At 40.0% G+C, this 13,546-nt stretch overlaps 1 protein-coding gene across 2 annotated transcripts in view; it reads left to right on the top strand.

Moving 5' to 3' along the window:
* COL28A1 (collagen type XXVIII alpha 1 chain) overlaps positions 1 to 13,546 on the top strand; it is a 180,770-nt gene that overhangs the window by 93,565 nt on the left and 73,659 nt on the right. For both annotated transcript variants that reach the window (XM_055307421.1, XM_055307420.1), the window contains exons 26-27: positions 6,044 to 6,112; positions 10,040 to 10,108. In XM_055307421.1, the coding sequence (XP_055163396.1) occupies positions 6,044 to 6,112; positions 10,040 to 10,108 (138 nt within the window). The remainder of the gene's footprint in view (positions 1 to 6,043; positions 6,113 to 10,039; positions 10,109 to 13,546) is intronic.

Here is a 13,546-nt window from a genome sequence, read left to right as displayed (position 1 = left end):
GAGAACATAAGAATTGGTATAGGTAGAAGATCTGGGATGAGACTAAATAAAACATTGGAGTAAACCACAAAACTAAGCATGACAATGACAGAGAAATGGAGAGGCCAGCCTGAGACAGCTGGGCACTATGCTAGTGGCAAGGGCCTCATAGGGATCTTGTCATGAGGATTCTTTCTTGAGCATCCTTGAGAGTGTGATTGATTGAATTTAGGAAGTGGACTTTCACAGCCACAGAGACCTGGTCTTTGCATCAGATGGTAGCTGGAAGAAAGTCTCTGGATACATTAGCATTTTGCATCTAGCTCCAGCCAACACCAGGATGGTAGATGCACTCTGGAGTCAGACCTGGGTGTGAATTGCTGCTGGCTACATGGTTTTTAAAAAATCATGTATCTTATCTGGAAGTCTTAGTTGCCTTACATATAAAATGAAGTAAGTTGATGTTGCTAGGATAGGATAAGACAAGGAATGAAAAGTACCTACCTATAATAAATTAATAAGTCTTAATTGTTTATTTTATTATTAATTATAATTTTAATATTAACCAAAGCAAAGGTTTACCAATGAGAAAAAAAGAATGAATGGGATAGTGTGTTTGGTTTCTTTTCCTATCTTTTAAAAAATTAAATTTGTGATATTAATCAATGAATGATGACTGTGACCTTCATAAGATTATGCATGATTTTAAAGAGGTTGAAATAAACCACTCTGCAAGGTTATGGTCTAGGTAAAAACCTTCAGGGAAGCATTTGTTAAATTCACATATACAAGTACTGCTGGTAGTTGGTTCTAAAGCTGGCCATTTCCTGTGAAAATGAAAGGAGTATCTCAAGTCTAGAATTCCTTTTGTGGGCCAAAAGGAAACTCTGGGAAATCTAAACAGTTTTGCTTGTTTGTTTGTTTGTTCATTTTGTGGAGGGTAGAGGTAGGACTTAGGCTATGTGGTCTTATGAAATTGATGGATATAGTAAAAAAAAAAAAAAAAAAAAAAAACTGGCAACTCTAGAATTTGCTGTCTGGGCTGTTTATTATCTCCTAATGCAAGGGCTCCCTCTGCAGGCTCCAACAACTCTCAGAGCCTGCCCGGGAAGCTAAGTACAGCTGTGCAAGTGCCTGTCAGAATTCCTTTTATTTGTGATTGTCATGTCATCCCTGACAATCAAACTACACGTCTGAAAATGTCATGGTAAATGCACTTCTTAGGTACCACTGGTGCTGCATTGTGGCAGACTGGGTGCTGTCAAGTGGTGAAGTGAGTCTGGACCATGGTCCTCTTGTATCCATTCACTCGGTGTTGTGGACTTCTATGGGCACATGGCCCGTGGAACATAAGACATAATACATTTTTAAGACTGCACCATAGTAGAGAGACACTGTCTCTGTGGATTCACATAGCTCATTAAGTGCCTGATAGTCCCATCTATTAAAAAGTATGGTACAGAAACACCGAGGAACAACCCTAATACTATGTTATAGACCAACGGTAACATCTGCAGAATATATTAAGCTAAGACTGGTTTAAAGTCTACCAGATAAATAAATGCATATGTCAGATTATATTTACCTAGGGGAAAAGGTTACCAAAGATTGGATAGATAAAACAGAGCTATATGTCAACAATTATATGGATTAGAATGGAGAGTTTATTTGAGGTAAACACTGTTGCACCACAGATGATGTGTGCATCATGCCATCAAAGTTCATTGGCCATGGTTCGAGAATAGAAAGGGCAATACGATGTCTACAAGGTCTGCACTCAGCCTTCGGACTCTTCTACATGATGAGAGTTAGGGAAACCGAGTAAGAGAGAGAATGAGTAGCAATAATGAGCATGGACAAGGCTAGCCTCAAGTACACTCACAACTTATTTCAACTGTTTTTCCCATTTGCTTTCCCATCTGGTGTGTGTGTGTGTGTGTGTGTGTGTGTGTGTGTGTGTGTATTAGTATGATTAACACTAATTGAGAAGGAAGTTTTAACTAAAATTATCATTAAAAAATATCATGAATTGAACTGTAGAGTATTGAATTCCTTCTTAACAGAAATATTACTCAATAAAAAAAATCTTCTACCTTGTCTCCATATTCTTAGTTTTTAAAAGACATGTAACTTTTGAGACATACCAAGAATGCATGAAAGACATGTAAGTTCTAATGATACTGAATCCACCTGTGTGCTTTAATCCTTTGTCCGTCTTTCTATCTTTAAAATCTTGTATTCTTCTCCTTATTAATGGTGAACATCATGGTAACCTTTCCTCACTTTTATTGGTGAGATTTTTATTGGATATTGTTTGTGGTTCTTAAAAAAATAAGAACATTGTATTATGAAAATTATTAAGCATAGATAGAAGTAGAAAGGTAGTAAAATGAACTCCCATTTACCTGTCACACTTCAACAATTTTCAGTATGTGGCCAATCTTGTTCCATTCTCCTCTTCCCCCTGTTTCACTGCATTACTCCACAGCAAATCCCGGACATCTTCCATAGAAAGGTTTAGCGTTTGTCTCTCAAATATAAAGGCTCTTTATAAAAACATAACTGAGATATCATTAGCAAACTTCGAAAACATGAATAATTCCTTAGTGTCATCAAATATCTAGGGTTCGAACTGACCAGCTTGTCTTACAAATTTGTTACAGTTAGTTTGTCTGAATTGGGATCCAGATGACGTCCACACATTGCTTTCGATTGAGATGGTTCTTAAATCTCTTTTTATCAAAGGTTAGTCATCCTTTGTTTTTTCCTTGAGCTTTCCTTGTCTTTGAGGGTCCTGTAGATGCTAATCTTACGATGTTAACATGTTTCTACACCCTCTGGTTGTCATATTTAGAGACTTGCTCAGATATAGGTTCTGTTTTTCTTAGCAGCATGCTTTCTGGGTGGGCCTGTGTACTCCCCATTGCACCACACAGGGTTGCAGCCCTGTGCTTCCAACCTCACCACAGAAAGGCAGAGGTGAATAGAAACACAAGAGAAGGAACCATTGTATCTGGGGTGGGGTTCACAGTAACCAGGCAAAGAAGATAATTATTTTTGATAAAAACATTCAATGCTTCTGGGTAAAATGTATTGAACTGTTTATCTTGGTTCTGCTTTGCTGGAAGGTGTCAAAATGCAGCAAGTATGTGAATCAGTCAGGTATAGCTGGAGACCCTTCCCCAGTGAACTTACAGATACTCCCTCTAAAGGTATATCAGATACTCAAGAAAGGAGAGACAACAGAAATGCATGTGGTACAGGACAAGCTGTGTTCTCTACTTGGAGCTCTTGATGATAGGAGTGATTATTTAAGCTGGGAGAAACATGGGGTCACTCAAAGCTGGGAATCAGAAGGAGGAGAGGTGTTAGATAATTAGTACCCGTGGTCTCAAAAGGAACCATGTACTATGTGAAAGAGATGGAGACAGGAGACCAGAATCATAAAAGTGGCCTGTAAGCACAAGGAAAACGGTAATTATGAAAACAGGGATTAAAAGAATCAAGTCAGTAATAAAATGTTTAAATCTTTTCCTTTTCTTTTAAGGCCTTATTTTCTCTAGAAGTATTTTAGGATTTAAAAGTAGAAAGTCAAGTTAAATAAGGATGAACTGTTTTTGCTAAATAATTTCATCATTTCTTATAATCCATGATTTTTGCACTGTTGCAATCTATAAGCTATTTAGCTCCTAACAGAACATGGATGAAACAGGACCTAGGGCAAAGAGCTTGGGAGATTTAGCTTCAAAGTCTGGCTTTGGTTTCTTTCTGGTTTTTCCTTTTATAATTTTATTGAGGCATATTTAATGTATTATAGAACTCGCTCATTCCAAGTATATATTTCAATGATTTTTAAAGGAAATTTAAAGTTGTACGGCTTCACCATAAATCAGTTTTAGAACATTTTCTTCCCTCACCCTTTATAATCCCTTATGCCAGTTTGCACTTAATCCTATCCTAGTTCCTATTCCTGGTCCCAGGCAATCATGGATTTACTTTCTGTCTCCGTAGATTTGCTTTTTCTGGACATTTCATAGAAATGGAATCAGACAATATGCGATCCCATAGATCTGGCTTCTTTCATTGAGAATACTGCTTTTGAGGTTCATCTGTGTTGTAGCTTGTAACTGCGGGTTTGTTACTTTTTATTGCGAATATACCACATTCTGTCTATCCATTTATCATTGATGGGCATTTAGGTTGTTTCTAGTTTTTAGATATTATGAATAATTCTGCTAAGAGCATTCATATCTAACTCTTTATGTGGCCATATGTCTTCATTTCCTTTGGGTACAGGAGTGAAATTACTAGATCATACAGTAAATTGATGTTGAACTTTTTTTTTTTTAAGATTTCATTTATTTACTCATGAGAGACACAGAGAGAGAGGCAGAGACCTATGCAGAAGGAGAAGCAGGCTCCCTTTGGGGAGCCCAATGTGGGACTTGATCCCAGGACCCTGGAGTCAGGTCCTGAGCTAAAGGCAGATGCTCAACCACCGAGCCACCCAGGTGCCCCAATGTTGAACATTTTAATAAACTGCCAACCTGTTTTCCAAAGTGGCTGTACTAGCAACTTAGGAGGGTACCTCCTTCACCATGTTCTCCTAGTCCTGCTTTCCAATAGCTGTGATGCTTTAGACTAACTTTAGTTTCCTCTTTAATAAAACAGCTGGGATTGGGGCAGTTGGTTAAGTGTCCCACTCTTGGTTTTGGCTCAGGTCATCCTCTGAGGGTCCTGGGATCAAACCCCATGTTGGGCCCTGTGCTCAGCATGGAATCTGCTTGAGATTCTCTCTCCCTCTGCCCCTCCCATTCCTGCTTTCTCTTTTTCTAAAATCAATCAATCAATCTTAAAGCAAAAAAACAAAAACAAAAAACCCAAACCAGCTGAGGTGAGGGGTTAATACTTCCCAAGTACCTACTCAGCTGGATATCAGCTAGACATGAGAGAGACACATTCTTTGTCTTGCTTCCTGTCATCACCAGGAAATATAAGTATGATTTCGTATGTATCTGATGAAGATACTGAGGTTCAGAGACGTTAGGTAAGTTAGTCATCGCTATAACACAGGGTTGTCTTGAGTACTAAATTGCATCCAGTAAGATATGTGAACATGCATAGCATAGTTCTGGGTACATAGAAGGTGATTAATGAAGAGATTTTCATTTCTCTGCTTCTTTCTATCATTCACATTTCATGTAGATCTAATGAAAGGGCTGGCCTACCCTAATCAGCCCCTACCACTTTTCTGGGCTAGTTGCCTGTTCTAAAAGGCTTTGGGCAATCTGAAAAGCTTTTATAGAGCTTATCCTGCAGCTGCAACTGCTTTTAGGGCAGAAGTATCACAAAGTTCATCCTTAACTCCAAGTAGCATAAGCTTTGTTGCATGAAGCAGTAAAAGCAACTAGTTCAAAATGGGGTTATCTCTTTCAATGGTTTCTTTTTATTCTTGTCTCTTCTTTCTTCCTCCACTCACAATGGCAGCACTTTTCCAAATTCCAGAGAAGGGAGTTCTGAAGAAAGTACCTTTTAAGATTGTCAAAAGTTAACTGACCCGACTGCTTTGGAATGGACCCGTATCAGTTGGCTGGAAGATGACACAAATGGCACTAAGGAATGAAAACAAAGGGGAATAACACTCCCTTTGTCAAGTATAAGAAAGTGATTTGGGAGAAGGAGGTTCAATTAATATCTTAGTCAAATTCAAGGGTTTGGGCTTTAAAATATATATATATATATATATATATTATTTTAAAGATTTAACCCATTTATTTATGAGTGACACAGAGAGAGAGAGGCAGAGACACAGGCAGAGGGAGAAGCAGGCTCCATGCATTGATCCCGATGTGGGACTCAATCCCGGGTCTCCAGGATCACACCCTGAGCTGAAGGCAGTGCTAAACTGCTGAGCCACCCGGGCTGCCCTAAAATATATTTTTATATATGAAAATCTGTATAAAATATGTTTAATATGAAATATGACATTTTGTATAAAATATACAACATAAAGTTTTTCTGTTTGTATTAAATCAGTAACTTGTCATTCACTGTGTCTTTTCAGGGAGAGCCTGGTGTCAGAGGCCCCCCAGGCCCCTCTGGGCCTCGGGGCATAGGAACCCAAGGGCCAAAGGTGAGTCTTTAGGTCTGTGCTCTGTGTGAAGGTCAGGTACCATCTGTGCCAGCCAAGTGAACATTAACTTCATAGCAAATGTTTATTTTAGTGTTGGCTTATTTGTTCTTGAGTGTTGATGAAAAGCCTCATTTTCTCATATTATGTAGCTTTCAGTAAAGTAGATCATTTAAGTTTATAAAGCCACTTTTTTTGCTTCCCCAGAAGAAATTAGAAAGTGTCTCTTAAGAAAGTGGTTGCAAAAGGCTCAAAATATTTCTAGTCTCTTAGCAGCTGTGCCATTATTAAGGAGCACATTTTTACTTTGGTCAGAGGTGCCTCAGCTGGCCTTTTAACAGAATGCCCGCTAATAGATTGATTGTGTCCTATATGTAGAGTCTACTCTGTTGGGGCCTTATGTCAAGGTCTAGATTTATTGTCCCATGGAAGGTGTGAGAAACTTTCTCTGCTCCCTTTGCTCTCATTTCTATTTCTCTTTCTTTTGTCATCTCCAATATGGTGATTATTCATCCTTTCATTTTTTAAAAAATATTTTATTCATTTATTTGAGAAAGAGAATGCGTGATAGAGATAGCACAGACAGGGAGGAGGAGCAGAGGGAGAGGGAGAAGCAGATTCCCCACTGAGTAGGGAGCCCCATGTGGGGCTTGATCTCGGGACCCTAGGATCACCACCTGAGTCGAAGGCAGACACTTAACCAACTGAGACACCTAGGGGCCCCTCATCCTTTCATCCTTATAATCGAGTGCTTTTCAATGAGGGAGATCTTATCCTCCCTGGTTTGCCCCGGGGGACACTTGGGGATGTCTGGAATCATTTTTGAGTGTCACAACAGGGGAAGGAATTCTACTGGCATCTACTGGGGAGGGGCCAGGGATGCTGCTAAATATCCTACAGGACACAGGACAGCTGCCTTCATGAAGAATTATCCAGCTCAAAATGGCAATAGTGCAGAGGTTGAGAAGCCCTGTCTTAATTGTTGATTCATGTGCTCAACAAATAATTCTCTGATTTGTTAAAATAGTAAAATAAAGAAGTATTAGGCATGTTCATAGGGAAAATGGGTGTCAATGAGGCACCTGTTACAAATTCAAATTTCATGACCAAAACGCACAGAAGTGAATTGAGCCTCATTAGCAGAGAGGGAAGAGAAAGGCTCTATGAGTCAAAGATTTTACTGAGGATCCCAGAATTAGCAAGATTCTTAGTTTATCCTTTTCAGTCCATCAGCTTCATTCTGGCAATAGATGATTTCTTAACTTTCTAGATTATTTTCTGTGGATAAAGATACTCCCACGATGTTAGTAATTGCTATCACTGGGTGGTGGAAAGATAGGCTTATTTTTTCTTCTTCATTTTCATCATTATTTCTAATTTATTTTTTCAATGAGCAGGTGTGCCTCTTACAATTAGAAAAAAAATAAAGCTTTTTCTCTGTAGTGGAAAGAAAAAAAGACTTATACAGTAGCTTACATTAATCCAGCATTTCTCAAAGCTTATCCATCAAATGTTAATTTGGGAACTTCTCTATTGTGGGACTTCTTAGAGGCTCCAATATATTACTACAGATATACCTTGGAGGTATTGCAGGTTCAGTTCCAGCCTACCACAATACCGTAAATACCACAATAGAGTCCAGTGAATTTTTTGGTTTCCCAGTGCATATAAAATTTATGTTACTATTATATTTCTAGTATATTAAGGGTGCAATAGCATTATGTCTAAAATAAACCAATGAATATACCTTAATTAAGAATGCTTTAGGGAAGCCCAGCCTTGACCCATGGGCTACAGAATGGATGCTGTGTTAACAGACATGAGAACAACTTAATCTCATCCTCCTTCTCCACCCAGAGCTCTGGGTGACCGGGTGCATTGTCAATATTTTGAAAATAATCCTTTTTTTCTGAGCAGTAAGTCTCAACAGTAGATTTAAAATATTAGGTAAACCATGTTATAAACAGATGTGCTATCATCCAGGCTTTGTTGTTCTCTTTATAGAACATAAACCAAGTCAATTTGGCATAATTCTTAAGGGCCCCAGGATTTTTGAAATGGTAAATGAGCACTGGCTTCAACTTAAAGTCCTCAGCTCCATTAGCCTAGAACAAGACAGTCAGCCTGTTCTTTGAAACTTTGAAGCCAGCCGTTGACTTTTCCTCTCCAGCTATGAAAGTCCTAGGTGGCATCTTCTAACAAAATGGAGTTGTTTCATCTATGCTGAAAGTCTGTGGTTTAGCATAGCCACTTTCTTTTTTCTCTGAGCTAGATCTTCTGGACAACTTCTGACAGCTCCATCAGCACTTGCTGCTTCACCATGCACCTTTATGTTACAAGAGAGGACGTCTTTCCCCATTCACCAAACCCTGCTGGCCTCAAGCCTGCTTCTGCAGCTTTCTCACTTCTCTCAGCCTTCATAGGATCAAGGGGAGTGAGGGGCTTGCTCTGGATTAGATTATGGCTGGTTTGATCTACCCAGAGCACTAAAATATTCTCCATCTCAGCAGTAGGGCTCTTCTGCTTTCTTATACTTCATCAATTCACTGAAGCAGCACTTTTAATTTCCCTCGAGAGCTTTTCCTTTGCATTTGCAACTTGGCTAACTGTTTAGTGTAAGAGGCCTAGCTTTTGGCCTGTCTTGGCTTTTTTTTTTTTTTTAAGATTTTATTTCTTTATTAATGAGAGACAGAGAGAGGCAGAGACACAGGCAGAGGGAGAAGTAGGCTCCTCACAGGGAGCCTGATGCAGGACTCTATCCCAGACCCCGGGATCATGCCCTGAGTCGAAGGCAGACGCTCAACTGCTGAGCCACCCAGGCATCCCTGCCTTGGCTTTTGACATACCTTCCTCACTAAGTTTAATCACTTTTAGCTCTTAATTTAAAGTGAGAGATGTGTGACTCTTCATTTCACTTGAACACTTAGAGGCCATTATAGGGTTATTAAATTGGTCTAATTTCAGTATTGTTGTAAGGAATAGGGAAGCCTGAGGAGAGGGTGAGAGACAGGGAAACACCCCAGTTGGTGGAACGATCAGATTGCATACAACATTTATGATTCAGGTTCAGGGTGCCCTAAAACAATTATGATAGTGACATTAGAGATTACTGATCAAATATCAACAAAAGAAATACAATGAAAAAGCCTGAAATATTGTAAGAATTATCAAAATGTGACACAGAGACAGGAAGTTAGCAAATGCTATTGGAAAAATGGCTCTGATGACCTCGCCTAACACAGGGTGGCCATAAACCTTCAATCTGTAAAACGAGCAGTATCTAGGAAACATAACAGTGAAGAACAATAAAATAAGGTATGCCTGTGTGTTCTAGGGGTCTCCAAGGAGAGGCACACACCGTGGTGTAGAACACTTTCCAATCTCATTTGACCGCAGAAGTCTTTCCTCAATAAACATGGGGTTAACTTATGTTGTAAAAAACACATACTGGGAAATGATGTACTTTTTGCTTCATTCATCTATTTTCTTAAAAATTCAATACTGATCCACTGAAACTTTAACTGCAACCCTAGTGAATAACACTTGACACTGAAGTGGAGAAACATATTAGAGGCTACACAGAATTATGTGTGAGTGGTCTTCACACCCCTGGTGTTCTAGGGGCTGGTGGTAGAGCAGCTAAAGAAGCCCAAGCAGACAAGGCTACCAGGCCAACACTTCGGCTTAGGCCAAGTAGCCCTGCCTTGCCTTTTTACTTATATTTGGATTATGCATAACATTTTTCCAAGGGTTCTGCAGCTTAAAATTTGGGGAAAAGCACTGCTTTATATAAACTATGATCTAGCTTTATGGGCACATAGATGTTAGTCTTGATCAGACCCTAGTTAGAAGGAAGCCAAGAGCAGAAATACATTATTTCTTCCTGAATCCTCTTACACTTCTCTTCAATTTTGCTTCATCTTCCAACAGGGAGATATTGGGCAGAAAGGCCTGCCTGGCCCGCCTGGACCCCCTGGCTATGGATTACAAGGAATTAAAGTAAGTGGATGTGATTGCGCTTGAGTCACCTCTCAGTTCTCCAGAATGATGAGAAAAGAGGTTGTGGATAATATCAAACATGACTGTTATGAAATGAATTTAATCTAAGCTTAGCAGTTAAAATGACCTCCGGTACGTAGAGACACAACCCAGAAGTGTAAAAATGCTCTAAGCACATTAGTGTCATGAACACTAGACATTACATAAATTGCTCAGCGAGACATTTAACTGTGATGGTGGGTTTGTTGTTCTTGCCAATCTCTGAGATGACTGGAGAATTTATGCCCAGCTGCGTGTTCTTCCCCTGTGTCTGTCTCTGTCTCTTATCTTCCTCACCTGTATTGTCTGCTCTTAGCCCAAGGCTTCCTAGTCTTAGCTCATAGTTGAACCACCCAGGGAACTTTATGAATAATACTGATGACCTCTCCTGGAAGAATTAGATCTGAATCTCTGGTGTAGTACTTGAAGTCTGAAAGCCCCGTGCCCCCCCCCCCACCACCACCACCACCACCCAGGTGATTCTTCTGAGCATCCAGGGTGAGAACTCTGGCTCAATGTCCTGAGTTGGTGTTATTGGAATTCACAGCTACTCATATTCTGTGGTTTGTCTCAATAGTAATAAGCTTATGCAGCAAGGTGGGACCACCAGGGTGCCCCATGTCTCAGGAGACAAAGTTTGGCATCTAAAGGTTGCCATGTAATTTCAAACAATTTCCTCTCATACATCTCATAGATTGATTTATTGATTTTTAGTTTTTATTTTGTACTGGCTCATTCTATTTTATTTTCTCCCAAATAAACTTCTATTGTTTTTACCATGGTTACACTTCAAAACTGGGTAGTTCATCCCCTAGATAATTGATGCTGACTCTTAAAAAGTGGAAATGTTCAAAAACTTTTTGAAACTAAATTTTCAAATAGAATTTCTTATTAAGTAGAAGACAGTAAGAGTGTAAGATAATAATTGTGAAAATCCTGTGTTGAAAATAAACCACCTACTCCTGTGCAGAAAATGAATTTAGTTAAGAGCAAAACTCACTGAATCTGTGTTAAATCTTTCCATCTATCACACAATGTCTAGGGCTTCCACGGCAGGTCCTTTAAATAACAGTTGCTCATCTGTGGGGCTGAGTATCCAAGGGAAGGCCTGACAGTTACCATGTTGCTGATGTACCAGCACTGGAAAATCCAACAAAACCCTGCTTCTTTGTAAATAACATCACTCTCATCCTTAATCTTAAAATTCTATAGTTAAAAAATGGTGACGCTCTATAGATGCCGTTGCATGAGTTCGCTTAAGTAGAGAACCCATGTTAGACCACTGGTCCTTCCACCAACAGGAGCTCAGCCTAAATGCACTGGTGGATCCTTATTGCCACTGTGTTAAATTCAGTGCCAGCGTTTTTCTTTTTTAAATTTTTTCCCCTTTAAAAAAAATTAAATTCAATTAGCCAACATATAGTACGTCATTAGTTTCAGATGTAGTGTTCAGTAGTTCATCAGCTGCATGTAACACCCAGAACTCATCACATCACATGCAGCATTTTCCTTTTTATTATCTGGGAGATACTTCCTTATTTCCCAAGCAGCACTGTGGATTGCACTTAATCCTCACCAACTCTGACTGGTGCCCTGCCTTCCTCATTGTTCATCCTTTCTTATGCCCTCCAGGGTATGCTATACTCAAAATCTATCTTGAGTGAGACTCTGCTGCAAAGCCTACCACGATAGGGAAAGAACCAAAATTAAAACTGTCACATATTCAGTGCTAGCAGAAATGAGATCAGCTTTTCTTCCACTGAGGGCTGTGGTCTGATCCTATTTGTCAGTGAGCCCTGGCCACTGGCTGTCTCATAAAACCTCTCTAGACATACTGGATCACCTGGCATCCTGTTGGGAGCAGGGAAAACCTATTTTACTCAGGACTGCCACCTCATTTTCTTGACCCTGGGTTGTACTATCACTGTAAAAGGGTGGGAACTGAAAAATCAAGCTTATGGTATTCCTCCAAGTCATTTTAAGGCTACGTGATGAGTGAAATGTAATTTCTTATGTTCAGTTGTTGACCTATTTCCCATATCTTTCTAAAACCCATTTGAAATAGCAAAACACTTCTGTTGATTTATCTGTTGGTAAGTCTTTGATGGAAGCCCTTGCTGCTATAAGACTGGTGTGTGACCTGTGCCTTGTCTCTCATGCTGTCCCAACCTGGCAAAAAGAAGCACTTGGGCAACAATCACATAAGTGGTTTGTTCCAGTACCTCCCTAACTTTGTTGCTAGAATATTGTGTCTTTAGGTAGTCACTCATCAATCAGCCAACCAACCAACCACCCAACCAACCACCAATACTGGTTAAGTACCATCTATGTCAGGCAAATAACCTAATTGCAATATAAAATGGCGAGTGAAGAGACATGATTTTAGTCATGGAATTTATAGGCTATAAAATAATTACACTCTGAGCTCCAGAGAATATGGAGGAGAGGCACATGGAATATATTGGGTTTGTAGTAGGCCACAATAAGGAGGTTAGACTTAATCTCAAGAGCAATTGAAAGTCAGGGAAGGTTGACATGATCAGACAGGTATCAGAAAAGACTCTGTCTACCATCTATAGAATGAATGCACGTGACTACAAGGAATGTGGGTGCTGCCCTACTCATGCCCCTCCTCCTGATTCTCCATAGGGTAGAATGTGATTTTCTGGCAACCCTCTCTTTCTGCCTCTCCTGAAGCTCTGGGACCACACAGGGCTGTTGCTGTGGCAGCCTTGGTCCTGGGAAACAAAAACATAATGGGCTCACTCCCCTTGGGCACTATGGCAGTTTTCTGCATTTTCTCTGTAGTTCACACTGTGACTCAGCTGGCTCTGCACTGCAGAGAAGCCCTGGTTCCTTCAGGACCTCCAGTGCTTTCTCTCAACTACAGATGTCTATTGATTAAGTGGATGAATATGGGACTATGGCTCTTTGGCCTTGGTCTCTCGGGTTCATGGACTAGGTCAGGAGGTTATGTGATGCTACCATCTTATCCCACTGTGAACAGTGAGCATCCCCCTAAATATGGACTACAGATATGCCAGTAATCCTCCAGGTTAAGTCAGGAGGGAGAAGAAATGGAGTGGGGTCTTGAAGGATTCCTTACTATGTCAACTAGCCCCTCTAGGGGCCAGGAGGGGTGTGATGAAAGGGTTCCTTCTCTCCATCTTTGTTGAAGTCAGTTCCAGTGCCCTGATCAGCCCTGACATTCCTGTAGTACTTTTTCTCAGAGGATCAAGAGGTATTTATAAAAATAAGATTCCTGAGGGCCCTCCTGACTTCAGGAGTTTCTGAGGTAGATTTGTGGACTGGGCTCTACTTTCACTCCTTTATTAATTAAAATGTGTGCTTCCATGCCACTGGCTTCCATTCTGCATTTAGGCATGAACATGACTGATC

This window comes from Nyctereutes procyonoides, unplaced genomic scaffold, assembly GCF_905146905.1.
Source record: "Nyctereutes procyonoides isolate TBG_1078 unplaced genomic scaffold, NYPRO_anot_genome, whole genome shotgun sequence".
NCBI classification, from domain to species: Eukaryota; Metazoa; Chordata; class Mammalia; order Carnivora; family Canidae; genus Nyctereutes; species Nyctereutes procyonoides.
This window is presented reverse-complemented; position numbering and strand designations above follow the sequence as displayed.